The 20,795-nt window shown below is 41.4% G+C and overlaps 1 protein-coding gene across 3 annotated transcripts in view; it reads left to right on the top strand.

Annotated features, from left to right (window-relative positions):
- LOC135233737 (guanine nucleotide exchange factor VAV2-like) overlaps nucleotides 1–20,795 on the top strand; it is a 168,140-nt gene that overhangs the window by 140,083 nt on the left and 7,262 nt on the right. The window contains exons 5-17 of one of the 3 annotated variants that reach the window (XM_064297559.1): nucleotides 7,217–7,316; nucleotides 8,929–9,027; nucleotides 9,307–9,375; nucleotides 9,565–9,665; nucleotides 10,080–10,179; nucleotides 10,511–10,606; nucleotides 12,826–12,894; nucleotides 13,100–13,186; nucleotides 14,542–14,627; nucleotides 14,894–15,026; nucleotides 15,239–15,253; nucleotides 15,484–15,593; nucleotides 16,557–16,658. In XM_064297559.1, the coding sequence (XP_064153629.1) occupies nucleotides 7,217–7,316; nucleotides 8,929–9,027; nucleotides 9,307–9,375; nucleotides 9,565–9,665; nucleotides 10,080–10,179; nucleotides 10,511–10,606; nucleotides 12,826–12,894; nucleotides 13,100–13,186; nucleotides 14,542–14,627; nucleotides 14,894–15,026; nucleotides 15,239–15,253; nucleotides 15,484–15,593; nucleotides 16,557–16,658 (1,167 nt within the window). The remainder of the gene's footprint in view (nucleotides 1–7,216; nucleotides 7,317–8,928; nucleotides 9,028–9,306; nucleotides 9,376–9,564; nucleotides 9,666–10,079; nucleotides 10,180–10,510; nucleotides 10,607–12,825; nucleotides 12,895–13,099; nucleotides 13,187–14,541; nucleotides 14,628–14,893; nucleotides 15,027–15,238; nucleotides 15,254–15,483; nucleotides 15,594–16,556; nucleotides 16,659–20,795) is intronic. The other 2 variants (XM_064297557.1, XM_064297558.1) reach the window with 2 other exon arrangements.

The raw sequence follows: 20,795 nt of genomic DNA, 5'->3' as shown, positions 1-20,795 counted from the left end.
TTTAATCTATGCAACATTTTAACGAGAGATGAATAAACAGCCCCCACGAATGCCGGTTATTATTAACGGCAACTTTAATTGCTTGAGCAAAATCAGCAGGTTGCTGGTCAGCAGCTAAGCTAATGTTGAATATTTCCCACATAGCCTACACAGGGGCGCAACAACCTACTTCTCAGGGTGGGTGCAAGACGAAACTTGGCGCCCCCCCCCCCCCCCGAAAAAAACTGTTGATCAATATAAAACAGATTTATTAACTTTTTTATTTTTAATACATCACCGTTGATCGCCCCGTTGCTTGCCTCTCTGCTCTCTGCTCCCTCCCTAAAATCGATTATGTAATCAGCTTTTTAGGTAACAGCCATAGGTGTCATTTACACTAGGGACGCTGGGTACATGTCCCCACCACTTTTTGAAATGGCCGATTTTGTCCCCAAAAATGGCATATGTTGACGACTGTTTAAAATTTTTTTTTTTTTTTTCATCTGAGCCCTTATGTCCCTGGTACCAGCCTACCTGCCAGCCTCGCCCGAGTTCCCACTAGCATTACTTGTCACTCCGTCACTGTTAATGCTGGCATCAGCACCCTCTCTGCTCTGTTCCTCGCTGGGGATATTGATAAATTAAGCGAATTAACACCTCTTTAAAAGCACGCAATGCAACCTATGTGTCATCATGTGATACACTAACGTTAGTTAGTAATCGCTGGTTTGTTATCAGCAGAGCATTATTTACATTTAGCTGTCGATAACTAACGTTAGCTAGCCATGTGATAAACAGGCTAAAGTCAACTGAATGCAGGACTGGAGGAAAGAGTGGGTTACGTTAGCTAGCTAACATTAGCTAACGAGCAAGCTAACGGTAGCTAACTTCTTTCCACCAGTCCTGCATTCAGTTAGCCTGTTTATCACCGCCAGATGTTAACGTTACTTGAGCTATATCCACAGCAACCTATTATTTATTAACTTTCTTTCAAACTATCTTTCAGTTGCTAGCTAACCTTAGCTAACTTTAGTCAGCTTGCTTACCTAACGTTAGTATTCCCGCCTCCATTTGCTAAGCTCTGACTGGACTCTGAACTGCTCTGATCACCCTGCTCCTGCTGTGATTTTGGTTTGGTTATCCAGTTTGACAGTGATGTTCTCATCTTTCTTTCTGTATCCTGTCTAGTCATTTTTATTTTTCGGTTTTGGGCACCCAAAGGCTTCTTTCTCCCATCCATGATGGTAACATTCGTTAACTATCGTTATTCTCCTAACGTTAGTCCTGTCCTGAATCAGTCAGTTTTTTCATATGCTCTTTGGTGCCCCCGCTGATGTGGCGCCCGGGTGCACTGCACCATCTGCACCCCCTCTCGCTGCGCCGCTGAGCCTACATAACGTTTTATTCAGCGGCGACTGGTGAGCTGAAAATCGGTGGGGCTCAAAACTTTCCTTTAAACTAATCATTGATCTCAACCTGTTTTCATTAGTAATTTTCCTTCAAGCGTGCCAACGATCGGATTAAATGGCTAGTAGCCTAACATACAGCGTCTTCATACCATGTTAGAGGGATTAAATCATAAATTCAATTTATCCGTTAAAAATCCGTTTTAATCATGAAGTAGTCTACACTTAATAAACAAGACCAGTCTGTTATCTACCGTGTTAGTTTTCAGAATAACCCAGCAAAAATAAAACCTGCACTTCAATTTTGTTTACAATCTACACATTGCAGATATTTGCCATGAATACAAGTGCGGAGAAAGAAGTGCATGTATCCGCAAACAAGGTTGATTAAAAATGTGCACAATTTTGTACTGCAAATGAGAATAAATGTAGGCTATAAGACCTAGGCTAGTCACTAAGACTGCCTATTTGGGGAGCGCTGGCTATATATGATAGTATTGAGTAGCCTATTTTGTGGATTAATGGTATTGATACTCAAGGAAAATCGGCGAAAGATTCCACCACTGCTTTGATTAAAACTGATTTTTCTAAATCGCATTTATCTTTTAATCTCCCTGACACAATGCGAAGAAGCTGTGTCCCTTTCCAATTGATTAATCAAATGTTTGCATGCTTGTTAATCACTGAAAATTAATTAAAATAGTTTGAGATCAATGATTAGTTTAAAGGAAAGTTTTGCGCATCACCAATTATCAGCTCACCAGTCACCGCTGGTTTCATTTTGTTTCAATTCGACAGTTTAAGAAAGATGGATAAAGGAGGAAGAAAGGGAGGACAAAAGAGGAGGATGACCGATTATTTTTGTGGGTAAAAAAATTCTCAGCATTAATGACACTCAATAAACTTTAGCCTAAATATTTTATGTAAAAGCTTGCATCTAGTATACATTTTTTTCAAAACATTGTTTTCCTTAATTACAATTATGTGCACAATACAAGATACAACTATTTTGAGCTGAGACATTCATTGGTTTATACCTTTTTTCTCCCACCTCCCACCGGATCTCAGGGTCCACCCACCTCCCAAATCCCAATTTAACCCCTGCAGTTAGCTATGATTGACAGACCGTGCCCCGTTACCATAGCTACCTCCATGATACGCGCTCATCTTGGGAGACTGAATTTTCACAAGCTAGCTAACTTAGTATATCAAGTATCAATAGCTAAGGATGTTGACTTATATCCAATAATAATTTTGCTAGCTAGCTAGCCAAGTTAAGGTAAAACCACAACTATAACGTCCTTATGAAAGCAAATAAGCTAACTAACATTATCGATAACAATATAGCTTGCTGATGTTAGCTAGCTAGCTATAAATGAATATAACCAACCAGAGATAGTCTAATAGTCCTTAAAAGGCACTCTAATAAGTGAACCTAACGTTAGTCAAATATTTGCATTATCTTGCATGTAAGCCAGCGGCACAAACTATGGGTCACAAGTTATCCATGGGTCCCCAAATATGATTTAGAATCACGGTCTATGTTTAGAATGAGCTATCACAGCAATCTGACTGACAGTAGGGAGGGCAAAACGGAGCTTTAGAATGTCGCCAGCAGTTTATGCGCGTGAGCTCGACAATACATTTCTCACAGAAAAGGTAATTTGTCGCCTTTTTTATTTCATTACAGTAGTGATAGTAGTGACAATAATTAAGTGGTGCTGTTGTGTTAGCCTTTACTGATCACCATACAAGGTTAATGTGAAGTAGCTAGCACAATCGGACAGCACTAACCCATAAAAATGTACTTTGAATGATACTTGCTCAATCGAACGGTAAATCTGAAAAACATTTGATTATAGTCAGCGGCACTGAAATTTTCTTTCACACCCTCAATAAACAGAAAAAGTCCCAGTAGAAGATTGAATTAAACCTTTTAAAGTTATATATTTTCTGAAACGTTATCGATTCCGCTTGGCCACAGTTAGTGAAATTAGATGATAGTTTCTATGTAAATTACGTCAGAAGGATTCAGCCTTGTTGTTTGCTACCTAAACTTCACAGCACACTTGTGGCAGGATGGTGTGTCCAGTCAGATTTCTTTACGGGGCGTGGAAAGGGGAGAGGTTACTGTACTTGTGACGCACTAAGTCGATAACATTCTCAACCGGTTGAAAATATGACGATACATTTTAAACGCATATTTCTCCAAAAATAAAGAACGGACATATTTAATACTTTACTCATCGTGTTTCGTCAATGCCTCTTGTGCAAATAGCACATAAAACCGAGAAAGTGTGAAAACCACCATGTTATTCCTTTAAGACTTTGCATACTTGCATGGGCAAGTTCTTTAAACTAACGTACAAACCGCAGCTTTAAAGCTTAGTTACTTACATATTCTCACATATTGCTTGATTTACTGGTAGGCCTAAATATTGAATAAAATGTTTCATGTTGCACAAGCACTGATGTCTGTAGGTAATCATAACCTTTATAGAACAAACTTATTTTGTAATGTCTATTTGATCTAGTGATCAGTAAGCTCGTTAGTTCGGCTCTATCTTAGCTTAGTCGTGTTTTTAAAACAAAGTGTTTATTACGGATGTAGGTTAGCTAAATATTAGACAAAAGCTTACCGACGTAAAAGGCGTCTTAAAACGTTCATTTTGAAACTTATGTGTATATGTATATATACACTCACCGGCCACTTCATTAGGTGACAGGAATGGCACCCGGTGTGGCCTTCTGCTGCTGTAGCCCATCTGCTTCAAGGTTTGATGTGGTATGCGTTCAGAGATGCTCTTCTGCATACCTCTCAGTTCTAACGAGAGGTTATTTGAGTTACTGTTGCCTTTATATCAGCTCGAACCAGTCTGGCCATTCTCCTCTGACCTCTGCCATCAACAGAGCTCACTGGATATTTTCTCTTTTTCGGACCATTCTCTGTAAACCCTAGAGATGGTTGTGCATGAAAATCCCAGTAGATCAGCAGTTTCTGAAATACTCTCAAACCGTCTGGCACCAACAACAATGCCACGTTCAAAGTCACTTAAATAACCTTTCTTCCCCATTCTGATGCTTGGTTTGAACTTTGGCAGATTGTCTTGACCATATCTACATGCCTAAATGCATTGAGTTGCTGCTACATGATTGGTTGATTAGATATTTGCGTTAACAGGTACAGTTTGCAGTTGAACAGGTGTACCCAATGAAGTGGCCGGTGAGTGTGTATATATGTGTGTGTGTGTGTAAGGAATAAACCACAATGGGCTGTCCCATTATTGGAAAATAATGTACGATGGGGGCGGTAACCAGCCCCGAAGTACATTATTTTCCAATAACGGGACAGCCCGGAGGGATTTATTCCACTTATACGGTGGGTTACCAACAATGACTATGTATAGTTACTTTAATATTAATTGATTTTTTTTTTCTTAATCAGCTGAAATCGCATGCGTCCCATAGCCATGAGTTAAATACGGAATGCCTATTCTACTGTCCAAATAAGGGATGATTCTGTATTTTGTTGGATGATTGGCAACCCTAAATAGAGCTAGCAACAGTAACTAGAAATGTGATTCATCGTTGCCATTAATTGTGAAATTGATCAATTAAAAGGGATGGCGATGTAACAACAATTGAAAATGTAAAGAATATTGCTGTTTTAACAGCTTTAGAATGCTGGATTTTGTAGCGCATTGATTTTAGAATTGTTAAAAGGCCGAGGTGTCCCTTTACTGAGAATGAATTCCCACCCTTGGACCAATGAGCCGTTGTATAAATCTGCATATATACATACTTACATACATATATATATATATATATATATATATATATATATATATATATACACACACACACACACACACATATATATATATATATATATATATATATATCCTTCCAGGCCTGTTTCTGAGTCTCTCACTCACATTAAGTGTGTTAGCACTGTGTACTTAGTCATCTGCACGTCCTTAATGCACGTCCTCTATGACCCTGGAATTAAAATGATGTTATGCTACTCTTTTCATGATTACATTACTTCTGTCACACAGTACGGGCTGTACCATGTTTTGTTGAAATATGGGATGTCCCAGAAAATACAGGACTGTTGGTACCCCTAGTACTACAGTACTACAGCTTGTAAAATGCAAATGAGTAGAGCTGAAGTGCCATGTGTACCACCGATCAGAAGTTTTAGTACACTTTCCTCATGTTTTAGTACTGTGTGTTTTGAACTTTAAACAGTTTACCTTCTGTCAATGACCTCAAATGGCATAAGGTAAGAAATGAATCATCATCATCATCATCATCGGCGATCACTCGGGGTCGAGTATGACTGTCCTCCTTCAGGGTCCTTGTGGATCTTCAGGTAGGCGAAGAGGCCGATCCTGGAACCACATATTTTGGTGCAGTGTGGGCAGGGGTGAGTGGTAGTAGCGTTTTTGGTGGAAGCTCTCTCCTTTCTGAGTCTGCGCTTGTCTTGTGCAGCACAGCGGAGGTCGTTGTCATAGAGTGCAGCTCCTTTACAGACTATGTTTCTCCAGGTCTCCCAGGTGCTAAGATCTATGTGGCACTTTTTGATGTTTGCTTTGATGTTATCCGTGTACCTTTTCTTCTGACCTCCTGGGGCACATCGTCCTACAAGGAGCTGGGAGTATAGGACTTGTTTTGGCAGGCACGAGTCAGGCATACGGATAACATGGCCAGTCCATCTCAGCTGGTGTTGGGCGATGGTGGCAGTGATGGTGGGGATGTTGGCCTCCTCCAGGATGCTGGTGTTGGTGCGTCTGTCCTCCCAGCTGATCTTAAGAAATGAATAGCCAGAAGTTAAAAAGTAACTTTTACTTCACAGGATAGTGACATAAATAAGTACAATCAAGCTAGTTTTGGAGGAATTGGACACAAAGCTCAAACAAAAGCAACTCGCAAGAGCAGCACATCTGTGGAGACTTCTACAGGACTGTTGGTGTGAACTTTCTGAACCATATGGCTGCCTTTTAGAAAAAATTTAATGAATATGCTCGGCAGTTATTACTGATAAAGGTGGCTATTTTGATGAAACTAAGATTTAGATAATTTTTTTGTCAAATAAAAGATGTTTATTTCTTTTTTAACTCTCATTGCTTGAACATTGTGGGTGTACTAAAACTTTGGATGGGTAGTGCAAGATTTTGTGGGGTAGAAGAACGTGAAGAAGCCCTTATGTATGGTGTGTGTCACACGCTAGCATGACACCCCTGGGAGAGAGATACGACAGTTCTGGGAAACACCATTGGCACATAGAGAGAGAGAGTGCACCCACACAAATATGAAATTTAATAAATAGACACCTTCACCGTTCCCCTTCATGGGTTCCAGGCAAAAACAATAAACTAAAACAACAAGCTAATATAACAAAGACAAAAGAAAGTAAAATGACGTGACCACTTTCCTGTGTGCCGCCTGTAGCTGGCCCGCTTCCTAGCTGGACCAGCTTCTCCTACTTTCCAGTAGTGGATTACTTTCTTTTTCTTGTATGCTCGAGAACTCCAAAATAAAACGAAATTAAAATTAGAAACACGCTCTCAGTGTGAGCTCCCAGCCACTGCCCCAAATTGTGGAGAGCAGCACACCTTAATCGCCTGGGCTGATTAGCTAACGCAACCCGGGTGCATGTGCTTTCTCCACCAGCCAGCGCAGCCGAGACCAATTCGGTTCACCACCAGACTGAATGCCACAGTGTGTTACAGCCTGCTTTCTTCTGGTTCAAACACACGTCCCAACACATAAAGAATAAAGTGTCCACACCCACAAACACACAGCCTGTTTCTTTATGTGTCCTCCAGAGAGCATGATGTCGGGGACGATGACATCTATGACTGCGTGCCATGTGAGGAAGATGGCATCTACGAGGACATCATCAGTGTGGAGGTTCGACAGCCCATGGTGAGAGTCCCTCACATTTCACTGCTACAGTCAAACGTACAATATGCTCAAGATGTGTTTGCGTGTGTGTGTGTGATTTAAGCAATTCTGACATTAAAATACAGGAAGCGTGTCTTTCTTTAGCTGTCTAAATTACAAAAGTTTGGTTTTATGCTATGAAATACCCTACATGGCCAAAAGTATGTGGACACCTGACATCCAACAGCTCATTGAAAATTATGCACTTTAATATGGAGTTGGTCCACCCTTTGCTGCTATAACAATCTCCACTCTTCTGGGAAGGCGTTATACTGGATTTTGGAGCATTGCTGCAGGGTTTTGCTTCCATTCAGCCAGAAGAGCATTAGTGAGGTCAGGCACTGATTTTGGGCGATTAGGTCTGGCTCTCAGTTGGCTTTCCAAAACATATACCCAGCCTCCTGATGAGTGTCAGCTTGGTCTCTTAACGCTGCAGATCAGGTACATGCAGGTAAGTGGAATACGTTAAATTTGTGTATCTGCTCACCTACCACTACTCCCTCATTTGGACATGCACATCTACCGTTGCTCCCTCATTCAGACCTACTCACCCACAACTGTTCTCTGTTTGAGACCTGCTCATCTAATCTGATCTGTTATTCTTACCTACTCGCTCCAATCTCCAGGCCCTGTATATGGAGGATTGGAGTGCACTAACATATGTCCATATGGTTTTTGAAAGCTTTAAAATACATTCCTCTAAGGAATTGAAATGTGTCAACCGGGAATAACTGATTGCAGGAAAACGTGGATTGGATTTAATGACACTAATGCTCAGCTATAGAACTAGTTGTCATTTTCTGATCCATCTCTTACATGTTTTCCAATGAGAGTGGTTCTGTTTCATTGGCATCCTTCATTTTCATAGAGAAATAAGTAAATTAAGAAAAAATACATATATACAGTATGATAAATAAATGTTTAAATAAATTAATACACAGATAAATACATCAATGTTGAAAACAAAATGTTATGTATTTTTTCATACAGTATATGTATTACATTTATGCATTTTCTCCACTCATTTATTTGTTAATTTATTGTTGTTTGTTTATAATTGCAAAAATATATGTTTGAACAAATGTTTATTTTCTGTAAATGGCTACTCAGTACTGTTTTTGACACATTGCTAGGCTTATTCACTTGCTTGGCTAATGGTCTTGAATGAAAGCATTACTGGCACTAAGTGGTGTCACACAAACACAGGTGGCTTGACTAACTCTTGAAAGTGACACTTCAAAATGTTTTCAGAAGTTCACGCTGTGTGAACTGTGTTATTTGTACTTTATATTTTTCTAAAGCAGCATTGATGGATAAATGTCTCTAATCTCAGTCTAGCCAACTAGTATGTAGCCAGGCTATACAGTATCTGGGTAAAAACCTGAGCTACATTGGGGTAGGCTTAGTCCATTTATGTCTAAATTTCGCTCAACCTAGATTTTGACCCTTCAAGATGTTTAGAATCCAGAATTTCCTCGCTGGGCTATTGACATTGAACAGGTATTTTGTTCTGTCTTAGTGGTTTTCATACATGCGTCCTCATTTAAAACTCTGCATATTTTGCTCATTGAAATATGTTGAACCCATGGAACAGAAGATGGGCATGACAGAGGACGATAAGAGGAACTGCTGCCTGCTGGAGATCCAGGAGACAGAGGCCAAGTACTACAAGACCCTGGAGGACATCGAGAAAGTGGGTCTGATGCACAATGGGAGGGGACTCCTGTTCTTCTATAGGGTCGAAGGTCAATTGTGTGGCAGGAAGAACATGCTACTCACTGAAGAATTTATTGCTTAGAAAGACACATAGAGATTACCTGCAACCCAAAGGGACTGGTGACACAATTATGGCATGATACATTAAGGAGGATTAGAAGGATTGCTGTGTCTGTGTCTGTGTGTGTGTGTGTGTGTGTGTGTGTGTGCGTGCACCTCAGGGGAACATTTCTTATGTGTGTGACTCTTTCCACAGAGTTATATGATTCCACTGAAGCAGGTCCTGAGTCCACAGGATATGGAAGCCGTTTTTGTTAATCTTGAGGTAGTGATGTTTTATAATTTTGTGTTTTGGAAAATAATAGCATTTTCTTTCTGAAGTTAGGTCATATTGTGTTCCCTGTGTCACTGTACTTTCTTGACAATCAGTTGACCATTACTTTTTAGAAATGTGTTTTAGTTTACAGTTAGGTGTTTATGGTCCTGTGTTTGTGATCCCGTTTTTGTCCTGCAGGAGGTGATCAAGGTGCACTTAGCTTTGCTGAAGGCCATTGACATGAACATGATGAGCGGGGGCAATGGCCTGGGAAAAATCTTCCTGGACTTCAAGGAGCAGTCAGTACCTGTTACCCACACACAAACACACACTGTTTCTTTGACTTTTTACAGTTCTTTCCTTAGTAGCATAGAGACTTACACCGTGTCACCATAGATCAGCGTCATCTTCCCATGAGGTCTCCACAGTGCACAATTAACATAGATGTTCAGATGTTTCAATTAAAATCTAAATCAATTATAATAAACTATAGCCAACAGTCTTAATTAATTAAGAGCTGTTCTGCAGAAATAGTTCTATAAACAAATGATAGCCATAAATGGTCATTTGCTATAAACTTTGTATGCAAAATAAGTGAGTGTGTGTGTCCATCTGTGCTTCAGTTTTCTGTCCATATCCCAGATGTCAGTTCAAGCTTCACTCGTACCTCAGACGCTGTCTGTACCTCCTTGTCTGTGTCTGTGTGTCTCCAGCCTGCTGATCTATGGTCAATACTGCAGTCACATGGAAGGTGCCCAGAAGACCCTGTACACTCTCATCAACTCACGGGAAGACCTCAGGATGAAAGTGGAGGTGAAGTACAGCCCACTAATTGTACCATAGCTTACTCACGTACAGAGAAACATCCTATGGGTTGCCAAATCACTACAAATAATCAAATTGCTGCGGTGATCATACACCGCAGAGCCCCGTCCTTAGGGTTGACAGATTAAAGTGAGTAATCTGATCAGTGTACTAATTATAGACTGCAGAGTGGCAACATGCGGGCTCCCAGATTAAAGTATCTGGTTTCTTTGAACATGTGCCTTTGAAATAGACCTGTGGTTGCAATACCACTCCTTTTTGTGATGTAAGAAAAAAATGAAGTGTGTGTGTGTGCATGTGTGTGTGTGTGTGTGTGTAGGAATGCACAATGAGGGTGCAGGAGGGGAAGTTTAAGCTACAGGATCTACTAGTCGTGCCCATGCAGAGGGTTCTGAAGTACCATCTCCTGCTGAAGGTAAAAGACTTGCCAGCTCAAACAGACTCGGCCCTTCCTGTGTGCCAGCTCAAACAGACACGCCCCTTCCTGTGTGCCAGTTCAAACAGACACACCTCCTCCTATGGTCCAGCTCTCACAGACACGCACTCCTTGTGGACCAGCTCAAGTAGGCTGCCACCATTCTTATCTAAAATAAATGTCCCGTGTAACATAGTAATCATTGATTAAACACCACATATAAATAATTAAGGGAGGGAGTAATTTGTTAATGGGTGGTTGCAGGTTCCCAGGGAGGCAGCAGAGACTGTGTGTGTCCCTCTCCTGCGTGGTGGGACCAAGGAATGCTTTCACTGTAGCTCGAGGTGTTGTACTTAGGCTGCAGGCTCGCCCTCATTGGCATGTTTTGAGTTTAGACCCTGTTGTGAACTCAGCTGTTCATGGTCCAATGAGCAATAACTCAATCGTTGCCTACGAGAGGTGAACACCACAGATGTTCTCTGCAGGTGCTCATAAACATGACACCAGGGACGCGCTGAAGTAGCAAGGAAATTATGACCGCATGCTGTGGCTACTGGGACAAAAGAGGGGTGGATGTATAATCAGGGCTTAAATTGGGGGTGGACGCAGGTGGACGACGTCCACCCACCTATGGTAAATAAATAAATCATTTTGACCGGCAGTTTTACAAATAACTATGACAATCCAGTCCATTTTTTGTATCCTCCAGTCCACATGTTCCCTCTAGCCAGTTACTCGCTCAACCAATCAAAAATCCGAAGAAAAAAAACTCAGAGGAACAGTCGTTTATAGGCAGGCAAGGAAAGAAAAATATTGTTGATTGTCTTGATTGTTTGGAAGCGGACGCGGTAGGTAACTCATTTCATTAACATGTAATTTCAACTATGCAACATTTTAAAGAGAGATGAATAAACAGCCCCCACGAACGCCAGCTACTATTAATGGGAACTTTGATTGCTACAGCAAAATCAGCAGGTTGCTGGTCAGCAGCTAAGCTAGGATTGAATATTTCCGACATAGCCTACATAACGTTTTATTCAGCGGCGACTGGTGAGCTGAAAATTGGTGGGGCACAAAACTTTCCTTTAAACTAATCATTGATATCAACCTGTTTTCATTAGTAATTTTTCCTTTATTATCAAGCGTGCCAATCGGACTAATCAAATGGCAAGTAGCCTAACACACAGCGTCTTCATACCGTGTTAGGGGGATTAAATCATAAATTCAATTTATCCGTTAAAAAACAGTTTTAATCACCAAGTAATCTACACTTAACAAACAAGATACACCAATCTGTTATCTACCATGTTAGCTTCAGAATAACCAGCAAAAACAAAACCTGCACTTCAATTTTGTTTACAATCTACGCATTTCAGATATTTACCATGAATTTGAGGCCGGAGAAAGAAGTGCATGTATCCACAAATAATGTTGATTAAAAATGTGCACAATTTCGTACTGCAAATGAAAATAAATGTAGGCTATAAGGCCTAGGCTACTCACTAAAACTGCCTATTTGGGGAGAGCTGGCTATATATGATAGTATTGCTATTGAGTAGCCTATTTTGTGGATTAATTGCATAGATACTCAAGGAAAATCAGGGGAAGATTCCGCCACTGCTTAGTGATTAAAACTGATTTTTCTAAATTGCATTTATCATTTAATCTCCCAAACACAATGCGAAGAAGCTGTGTGTCCCTTTCCAATTGCTTAGTCAGATCGTTTGTATGCTCGCTAATTACTGAAGATTAATTAAAACAGTTTGAGATCAATGATTAGTTTAAAGGAAGGTTTTGTGCATCACCAATTATCAGCTCACCAGTTGCCGCTGGTTTTATTTTGTTTCAATTTGACAGTTTAAGAAAGATGGATAAAGGAGGAAGAAAGGGAGGACAAAAGAGGAGGATGACCGATTATTTTTGTGGGTAAAAAAATTCTCAGCATTGATGACACTCAATAAACTTTAAATATTTTATGTAAAAGCTTGCATCAATAGTATACATTCTTTTCATAACATTGTTTTCCTTAATTACAATTATGTGCACGATACATTAAAGATACAACTATTTTGAGCTGAGACATTCATTGGTTTATATCCTTGTCAGGGTCCACCCACCTCCCAAATCCCAATTTAACCCCTGTGTATAATCACTGTGAGTGTAACGCTGGGTGTGTGTGAGTTTAACACTGCAAGTGCTGTTTTGTGTCCTTGTTTCAGGAGCTACTAAGTCACTCAGTTAATAGGCCAGAACAACAGGAGCTGAAGGAGGCCTTGGAGGCCATGCAGGTAATTAGGTTGTCCAGCTGTCCATGAGATCAGGGTGGAGCCAAGTGGTTTTGAATATTTAACGGTTGTAGTACAATAGCCTGTAGGTTCAATTGCTCTCCTCACCTGAAGGAATTTTTTAACTGACTAAAGAGTTAAATGATGAGACTTAATTATAGAGTGACATTTAGTTTAATATTTGTATTCCTCTTGTTTTCTTTGGAAGGACTTGGCTATGTATATAAATGAGGTGAAAAGAGACAACGAAACCTTGAAGAAAATAAATGAATTTCAGGACTCAATTGAAAACCTGGTAAGTCTGGAGTTAACTAGTCCCCCAGCAGCCAGTTTGCCCCCAACTTCATTAACACCATTTACTGCTGCCAGGTTGTTCTTTCGCCACTTACCGGTTGTGTTGAAAAGATCTTTGTGTCTGTTGTATGTACAGATTATCTCAGGGGAGACTTCTAAATTTTTACTCTCTCTCTGACTCCCTCCACTCCCCTGCTGTTTCACTCTTTTGCAGTTTTCTGGGCCTAATGAATAATTTACACCAGCAGAGCAGTGAAATGCCCAGAGAGAGGACAAGATTTAAATTGGTGTGAATTGAAAATTGTAGCTGTGTTTGTCAGTTTCCCTCCATGAGAGCAATTAGCCCCACAACACAGGTTTAAATATGTTTATTTACACCCAGGCTGTGTGTTGAACGACTGTGCAGGTACTGAATATTCGCTGTGCCCTGCGTGGTATCATTAAAGGAACACTGGCATGGTGTCTTAATGCGGAGTGGTGAGAGGACAGTTTAACTGCACTGATATTAACTGTGCTCTTACAAGCCTTTGCCTGTTACATCATGGATGGTTTGTGCTAAAATTCTAACTGAGCTCATAACTGTAGTGTTACTGATTAGCAAAGTAACAAAGGCATCAATAAGGGGTGCCAGGCAATCATTACTCCTTCCAAAATATAAAAAGTCATAATCAAATGGAATTTCAGAACACTGGTGCCAGTGAATACAGAGCACCATCTACTCTGTACCCTGATATAATACGGGAATCAAAGTGACAGAATATAAGCCAGTATTAGGCAATCATATAGGAAACAGGAATGTAGAAATATTTGTGTCGTTTATTAGTTAATCAACAGAGGGAAACAGAGAAAAACATCAAATGCTTTGTACGACCCTATCCCAAATTAGGGGGTCTACAGTAACCAAAAACCATAAATGTGTGAGAAAAATAAAAAATAACAGTATAACCAAATATCCTTTGTCCTGTCAAAAAACAGGGCTCATTCCATAGCCAAACTATATATAGAAAGTACAAGTAGACTCAGGTAAGTAGAATTTAGTGCAGTTAGTTATATTAGAATACTGGCAGTCCCTGTGCTATTGCACATCTAACAGTGTCTGTCCTATAACAACTGACAGTCTTTGGTTTTACAGAACTGACTATCTCTGTGCCTTTACAGCACTGACAATCCATGTGCTATTACATTGCATTATAATCACTTAGCAAATGCTGTTATCCAGATTGACATATAAAAGTGGAGAATATTAGCGTTAGTTTCAGCAATCCGAAACAACACTGACTCTCTCTGATGGTCACTGCCCTTCCAACACTGACAGTCCCTGTGTTCTAAAAGCATTGACAGTCTGTGGCCTTGCAGCACATGAAGCTGGAGGAATATGGAAGACCCAAGATGGACGGAGAGCTGAAGGTGTGCTCTGTCATCAACCGCACCAAGCAGGACAGGTGAGCCAGGGAACCCCGCCCTGACTGTTTTAATCCAGATCACCCTCCCCTGGACGGTGTCTAAAGTGTGGTGATAATTTGTTTGGTGTCCCGACACAGTAGTAACCACAGTTCCAAGAATGTTGTAGTTTAGTATCCTCCTCTCCCCAGTTATTGGCCTGGGCTTGTCACTTGGAGATCAGAATGTGTTTGTCATCTGTGAGCTATCCTACATTTGATGGAGGAAGACAACTGTCTTTTTGATGCTTACTGTTCTGGTATTTCAGGTACATTTTCCTGTTTGATAAGGTAGTGGTTGTCTGCAAGCGGAAAGGGTATAACTATGAGCTGAAGGAGATCATTGAGCTCCAGGCATATAAAATGACAGATGACCCCACGAGCAACAGAGACATGAAGAAGGTAAATCTGCTTCCCCTCAACACACGGTGCACAGAAAACACACTGAAAACTCATCACACATGCATACACATGCGCACACCCACAAACACACCCTCAAACATGTTTGAGTTTCATAAAGCATCATATATTTTCCTGCTCAACTCATATTGTCAGTTGCCTTTCTCTGTTAAGACCTATTTATAATGGGATGTCTCTTTCCTTGGTTTTTTCAGTCGAGTGGAAAGATGGTAAGCTGATCCATTTTTTTAACTGAATCTATAGAAGACTGTGCATGTCTGTGTGAGATAAATCCTTCCTATTGAATAGTTTACTTTGAGACTATGACTCCGTGGTTCAACTTTTTTCGCACTCTATTGCCAGGATAAATGTCGCTCTCTCTCTCTCTCTCTCTCTCACTTCCTATATCTCTTTCTCTCTCCCATTCTCTTACTTTTTCTCTCTCTCTCTCTCCCTCCAGTGGTCCTATGGTTTTTATCTGATCCAGCTGCAGGGGAAACAGGGGTTCCAGTTCTTCTGTAAGACAGAGGATATGAAGAGGAAGTGGATGGAACAGTTTGAAATGGCCATGTGAGCCATATTAAATTTCTGAATTTCACTGCATCACTGCATGGCCATTATCCATAGCCACTGTACTGCCCCTAGACTGGATAATGAAAGTGTTAAACTGTGGGGGCTTCTGTCTGTATAGTTCCATGGAAGTCAGATTGCTGCTGGAGTGGTATTGTTGGGCCACTCGGGCAGACAAGTAAAATCCAATCATGCACCACAGTGACAGGAACCATGCTATAGGATATGACATCCTTTGTGTGAGACAGTAAACTAGAGTCTGATTCACTGTGGTCATTAAAGATCTGAAGGTATTCTTTGAAAAATATTTGGGCTTGCCCTATGTCTTGGCCAAAATCCCGACCAGGCAATCTACATCACCTGGACACTTAGTCACTTGTAGAGCACCTCTCAAGCACAGAGCACAAAGTGCTTTACAGGGAGTAAAATCAACAATATGCACAATTAAATTAATAATAATAATAATAATAATAATAATAATAACGATAAAAGATAGCAATAAGACATATCCCAGGTTACAAAAAGTATTTAAAAAAGCATTTACGAAACCAATAATATTAAAATGAGTTTTTATGCGGGACGTGAAAGAGGAGACAGAGACTGCAGTTCTTACACTTAACAGAAGGCTGTTCCCGAGTCTAGGAGCTTTGATCAGAAAGGCTAAGTCCCCCTTGGTTTGCAACCTGGATTCTGGAACAATAATGATTGGCAGCACAATGCCTTGTGCTCATTACCTGTTTTGTCTCCTCAAATTATCAATTCAGAAGAGGCTTGTGTTCTCGATTTCCCTTTTGCCGTTTTTTGTTAAAAAAGGAGTGGCCATACTGAAACCTTTGATTGCTGAGACTCTCACATGCAGTCCTCTGACACACTGCTGCCTTTAGAGTCCAGCTCACCACTTCCTTTAGAGTCCTGTAAAACAGGCCTCACATGTGTCTGTCTGTCTGTTTGTTTGTCCCTCAGGTCAAATATAAAGCCTGATAGAGCCACCGCCAACCATCATAATTTCCAGATGCACACATTTGAGAAGAACACCAGCTGCAAGACCTGTAAGATGTTGCTGAGGTGAGCAACCAGGAGACCAATTTACAAACAACCACTAACTACAGTTGATCCATTTATGCAGAACCACTAACTACTGCTGAGCTATGTATGCAGAACCAGTAACTACTGCTGAGCTATGTATGCAGAACCAGTAACTACTGCTGAGCTATGTATGCAGAACCACTAACTACTGCTGAGCTATGTATGCAGAACCACTAACTACTGCGGAGCTATGTATGCAGAACCGCTAACAACTGCTGAGCCATGTATGCAGAACCACTAACTACTGCGGAGCTATGTATGCAGAACCAGTAACTGCTGCTGAGCTATGTATGCAGAACCACTAACTACTGCTGAGCTATGTATGCAGAACCACTAACTACTGCTGAGCTATGTATGCAGAACCACTAACTACTGCTGAGCTATGTATGCAGAACCACTAACTACCACTGAGCTATGTATGCAGGACCACTAACTACAGCTGAGCTATGTATGCAGAACCACTAACTACTGCTGAGGTTTGTATGCAGAACCACTAACTACTGCTGAGCTATGTATGCAGAACCACTATCAGCTGCTGAGCTATGTATGCAGAACTGCTAACAACTGCTGAGCTATGTATGCAGAGCCGCTATCAGCTGCTGAGCTATGTATGCAGAACTGCTAACAACTGCTGACCTATGTATGCAGAACCACTAACTACTGCTGAGCTATGTATGCAGAACTGCTAACTACTGCTGAGCTATGTATGCAGAACCACTAACTACTGCTGAGCTATGTATGCAGAACCGCTAACAACTGCTGAGCCATGTATGCAGAACCACTAACTACTGCGGAGCTATGTATGCAGAACCAGTAACTGCTGCTGAGCTATGTATGCAGAACCACTAACTACTGCTGAGCTATGTATGCAGAACCACTAACTACTGCTGAGCTATGTATGCAGAACCACTAACTACTGCTGAGCTATGTATGCAGAACCACTAACTACTGCTGAGCTATGTATGCAGAACCACTAACTACCACTGAGGTTTGTATGCAGAACCACTAACTACTGCTGAGCTATGTATGCAGAACCACTATCAGCTGCTGAGCTATGTATGCAGAACTGCTAACAACTGCTGAGCTATGTATGCAGAGCCGCTATCAGCTGCTGAGCTATGTATGCAGAACTGCTAACAACTGCTGAGCTATGTATGCAGAACCACTAACTACTGCGGAGCTATGTATGCAGAACCACTAACTACTGCTGAGCTATGTATGCAGAACCACTAACTACTGCTGAGCTATGTATGCAGAACCACTAACTACTGCTAAGCTATGTATGCAGAACCACTAACTACTGCTGAGCTATGTATGCAGAACCGCTAACAACTGCTGAGCCATGTATGCAGAACCACTAACTACTGCGGAGCTATGTATGCAGAACCAGTAACTGCTGCTGAGCTATGTATGCAGAACCACTAACTACTGCTGAGCTATGTATGCAGAACCACTAACTACTGCTGAGCTATGTATGCAGAACCACTAACTACCACTGAGCTATGTATGCAGGACCACTAACTACAGCTGAGCTATGTATGCAGAACCACTAACTACTGCTGAGGTTTGTATGCAGAACCACTAACTACTGCTGAGCTATGTATGCAGAACCACTAACTACTGCTAAGCTATGTATGCAGAACCACTAACTACTGCTGAGCTATGTATGCAGAACCGCTAACAACTGCTGAGCCATGTATGCAGAACCACTAACTACTGCGGAGCTATGTATGCAGAACCAGTAACTGCTGCTGAGCTATGTATGCAGAACCACTAACTACTGCTGAGCTATGTATGCAGAACCACTAACTACTGCTGAGCTATGTATGCAGAACCACTAACTACCACTGAGCTATGTATGCAGGACCACTAACTACAGCTGAGCTATGTATGCAGAACCACTAACTACTGCTGAGGTTTGTATGCAGAACCACTAACTACTGCTGAGCTATGTATGCAGAACCACTATCAGCTGCTGAGCTATGTATGCAGAACTGCTAACAACTGCTGAGCTATGTATGCAGAGCCGCTATCAGCTGCTGAGCTATGTATGCAGAACTGCTAACAACTGCTGAGCTATGTATGCAGAACCACTAACTACTGCGGAGCTATGTATGCAGAACCACTAACTACTGCTGAGCTATGTATGCAGAACCGCTAACTACTGCTAAGCTATGTATTCAGAACCACTAACTACTGCGGAGCTATGTATGCAGAACGAGTAACTGCTGCTGAGCTATGTATGCAGAACCACAAACTACTGCGGAGCTATGTATGCAAAACCACTAACTACTGCTGAGCTATGTATGCAGAACCCCTAACTACTGCTGAGGTTTGTATGCAGAACCACTAACTACTGCTGAGCTATGTATGCAGAACCCCTAACTACTGCTGAGGTTTGTATGCAGAACCACTAACTACTGCTGAGCTATGTATGCAGAACCACTAACTACTGCTGACCTATGTATGCAGAACCACTAACTACTGCTGATCTATGTGTGCAGAACTGCTAACAACTGCTGAGCTATGTATGCAGAACTGCTATCAACTGCTGAGCTATGTATGCAGAACCGCTAACAACTGCTGAGCCATGTATGCAGAACCACTAACTACTGCGGAGCTATGTATGCAGAACCAGTAACTGCTGCGGAGCTATGTATGCAGAACCACGAACTACTGCGGAGCTATGTATGCAAAACCACTAACTACTGCTGAGCTATGTATGCAGAACCACTAACTACTGCTGAGCTATGTATGCAGAACCACTAACTACTGCGGAGCTATGTATGCAGAACCACTAACTACTGCTGAGCTATTTATGCAGAACCACAAACTACTGCGGAGCTATGTATGCAGAACCACTAACTACTGCTGAGGTTTGTATGCAGAACCACTAACTACTGCTGAGCTATGTATGCAGAACCACTAACTACTGCTGACCTATGTATGCAGAACCACTAACTACTGCTGAGCTATGTGTGCAGAACCGCTAACAACTGCTTAGCTATGTGTGCAGAACCGCTATCAACTGCTGAGCTATGTATGCAGAACCGCTATCAACTGCTGAGCTATGTATGCAGAACCGCTAACAACTGCTGAGCTATGTATGCAGAACCGCTATCAACTGCTGACCCATTTACGCAGGACCACTAAATACCGCTGAGCTATGTATGCAGATCTGCAAATTACAGCTGGCTCATTTACACAGAAGCACTGACAAACTAAATCCATTTAAGTAGGCAGTATACTTTGTAAGAAGTAGAACTTTTTGAGCAAAAAGACGCAATGAGAACAACTGAAGAACAAAAAGACGCAATGTTGTGTGTTCTCACGGTGCAGTGTGCGACGGCCTCCAGGGAGAACTTTTAGAAAATGTTCTCCGACCTCCCCTTCTCAGCTATTGGTCCAAATATCACATGGTTGGTTACGTCACGGTTGAGAGTTCAGAGGGCAGACTTCACATGCTAATGTATGGAGAGTCAACGCCAATCTCTCTTCTGTAGAGATGGGAATTCTGTGAGTTCTCGCATGTTTGATGAATGGTGCTACTCGTTTCAGCAAGTCATTAAAATGCCTAGCATACGTTCGGAAATAAGAGAAAGTGGACCCCCTCGTCTAAACTCCGCAATTGCCGAATGTACAGACAAAACTCTCCATTCTCCATCCTACTCTGATTTAGAGGGTGAACGTACCATCTCATTCACCTTTTTTTCTTCTTTTGATTAGCTAGATAAACTAAAGCCACTTTAAACACTTCAAACTTTTTGTTTTGTGTTGTGATCTCGCGTAGCCCTTCTCTTTATACATTCATGGTGTAGCCGCGAGACGGAGGTCTGGGCGAAATTCCAGCCCTGGTTAATAGCTGCCTCGTAATTATTCACGGCTCAGCGGCGTGGAGCGACTTTAAACGGTGCGGTGTTCTCACTGAGTATACCGACAACAGTGCTCGTGGACATGTTCGTCAGTGGTTTTCAATCCTGAAGTTCCTTCTTCTTACTGGGCATACTGCCAGCTTTAGTTTACAAAGAACCACTAACTACAAATAGCCCAGTTATGCCAATGATAGCACCTTACAGAACCAGCAACCCCCGGTGTATTTACAGACCTCTGACAGCA

The sequence above is a fragment of the Anguilla rostrata genome, chromosome 10, assembly GCF_018555375.3.
Source record: "Anguilla rostrata isolate EN2019 chromosome 10, ASM1855537v3, whole genome shotgun sequence".
NCBI classification, from domain to species: Eukaryota; Metazoa; Chordata; class Actinopteri; order Anguilliformes; family Anguillidae; genus Anguilla; species Anguilla rostrata.
The sequence above is the reverse complement of the archived record's forward strand: the minus strand, read 5'-3'. Positions and strand labels throughout refer to the sequence as shown.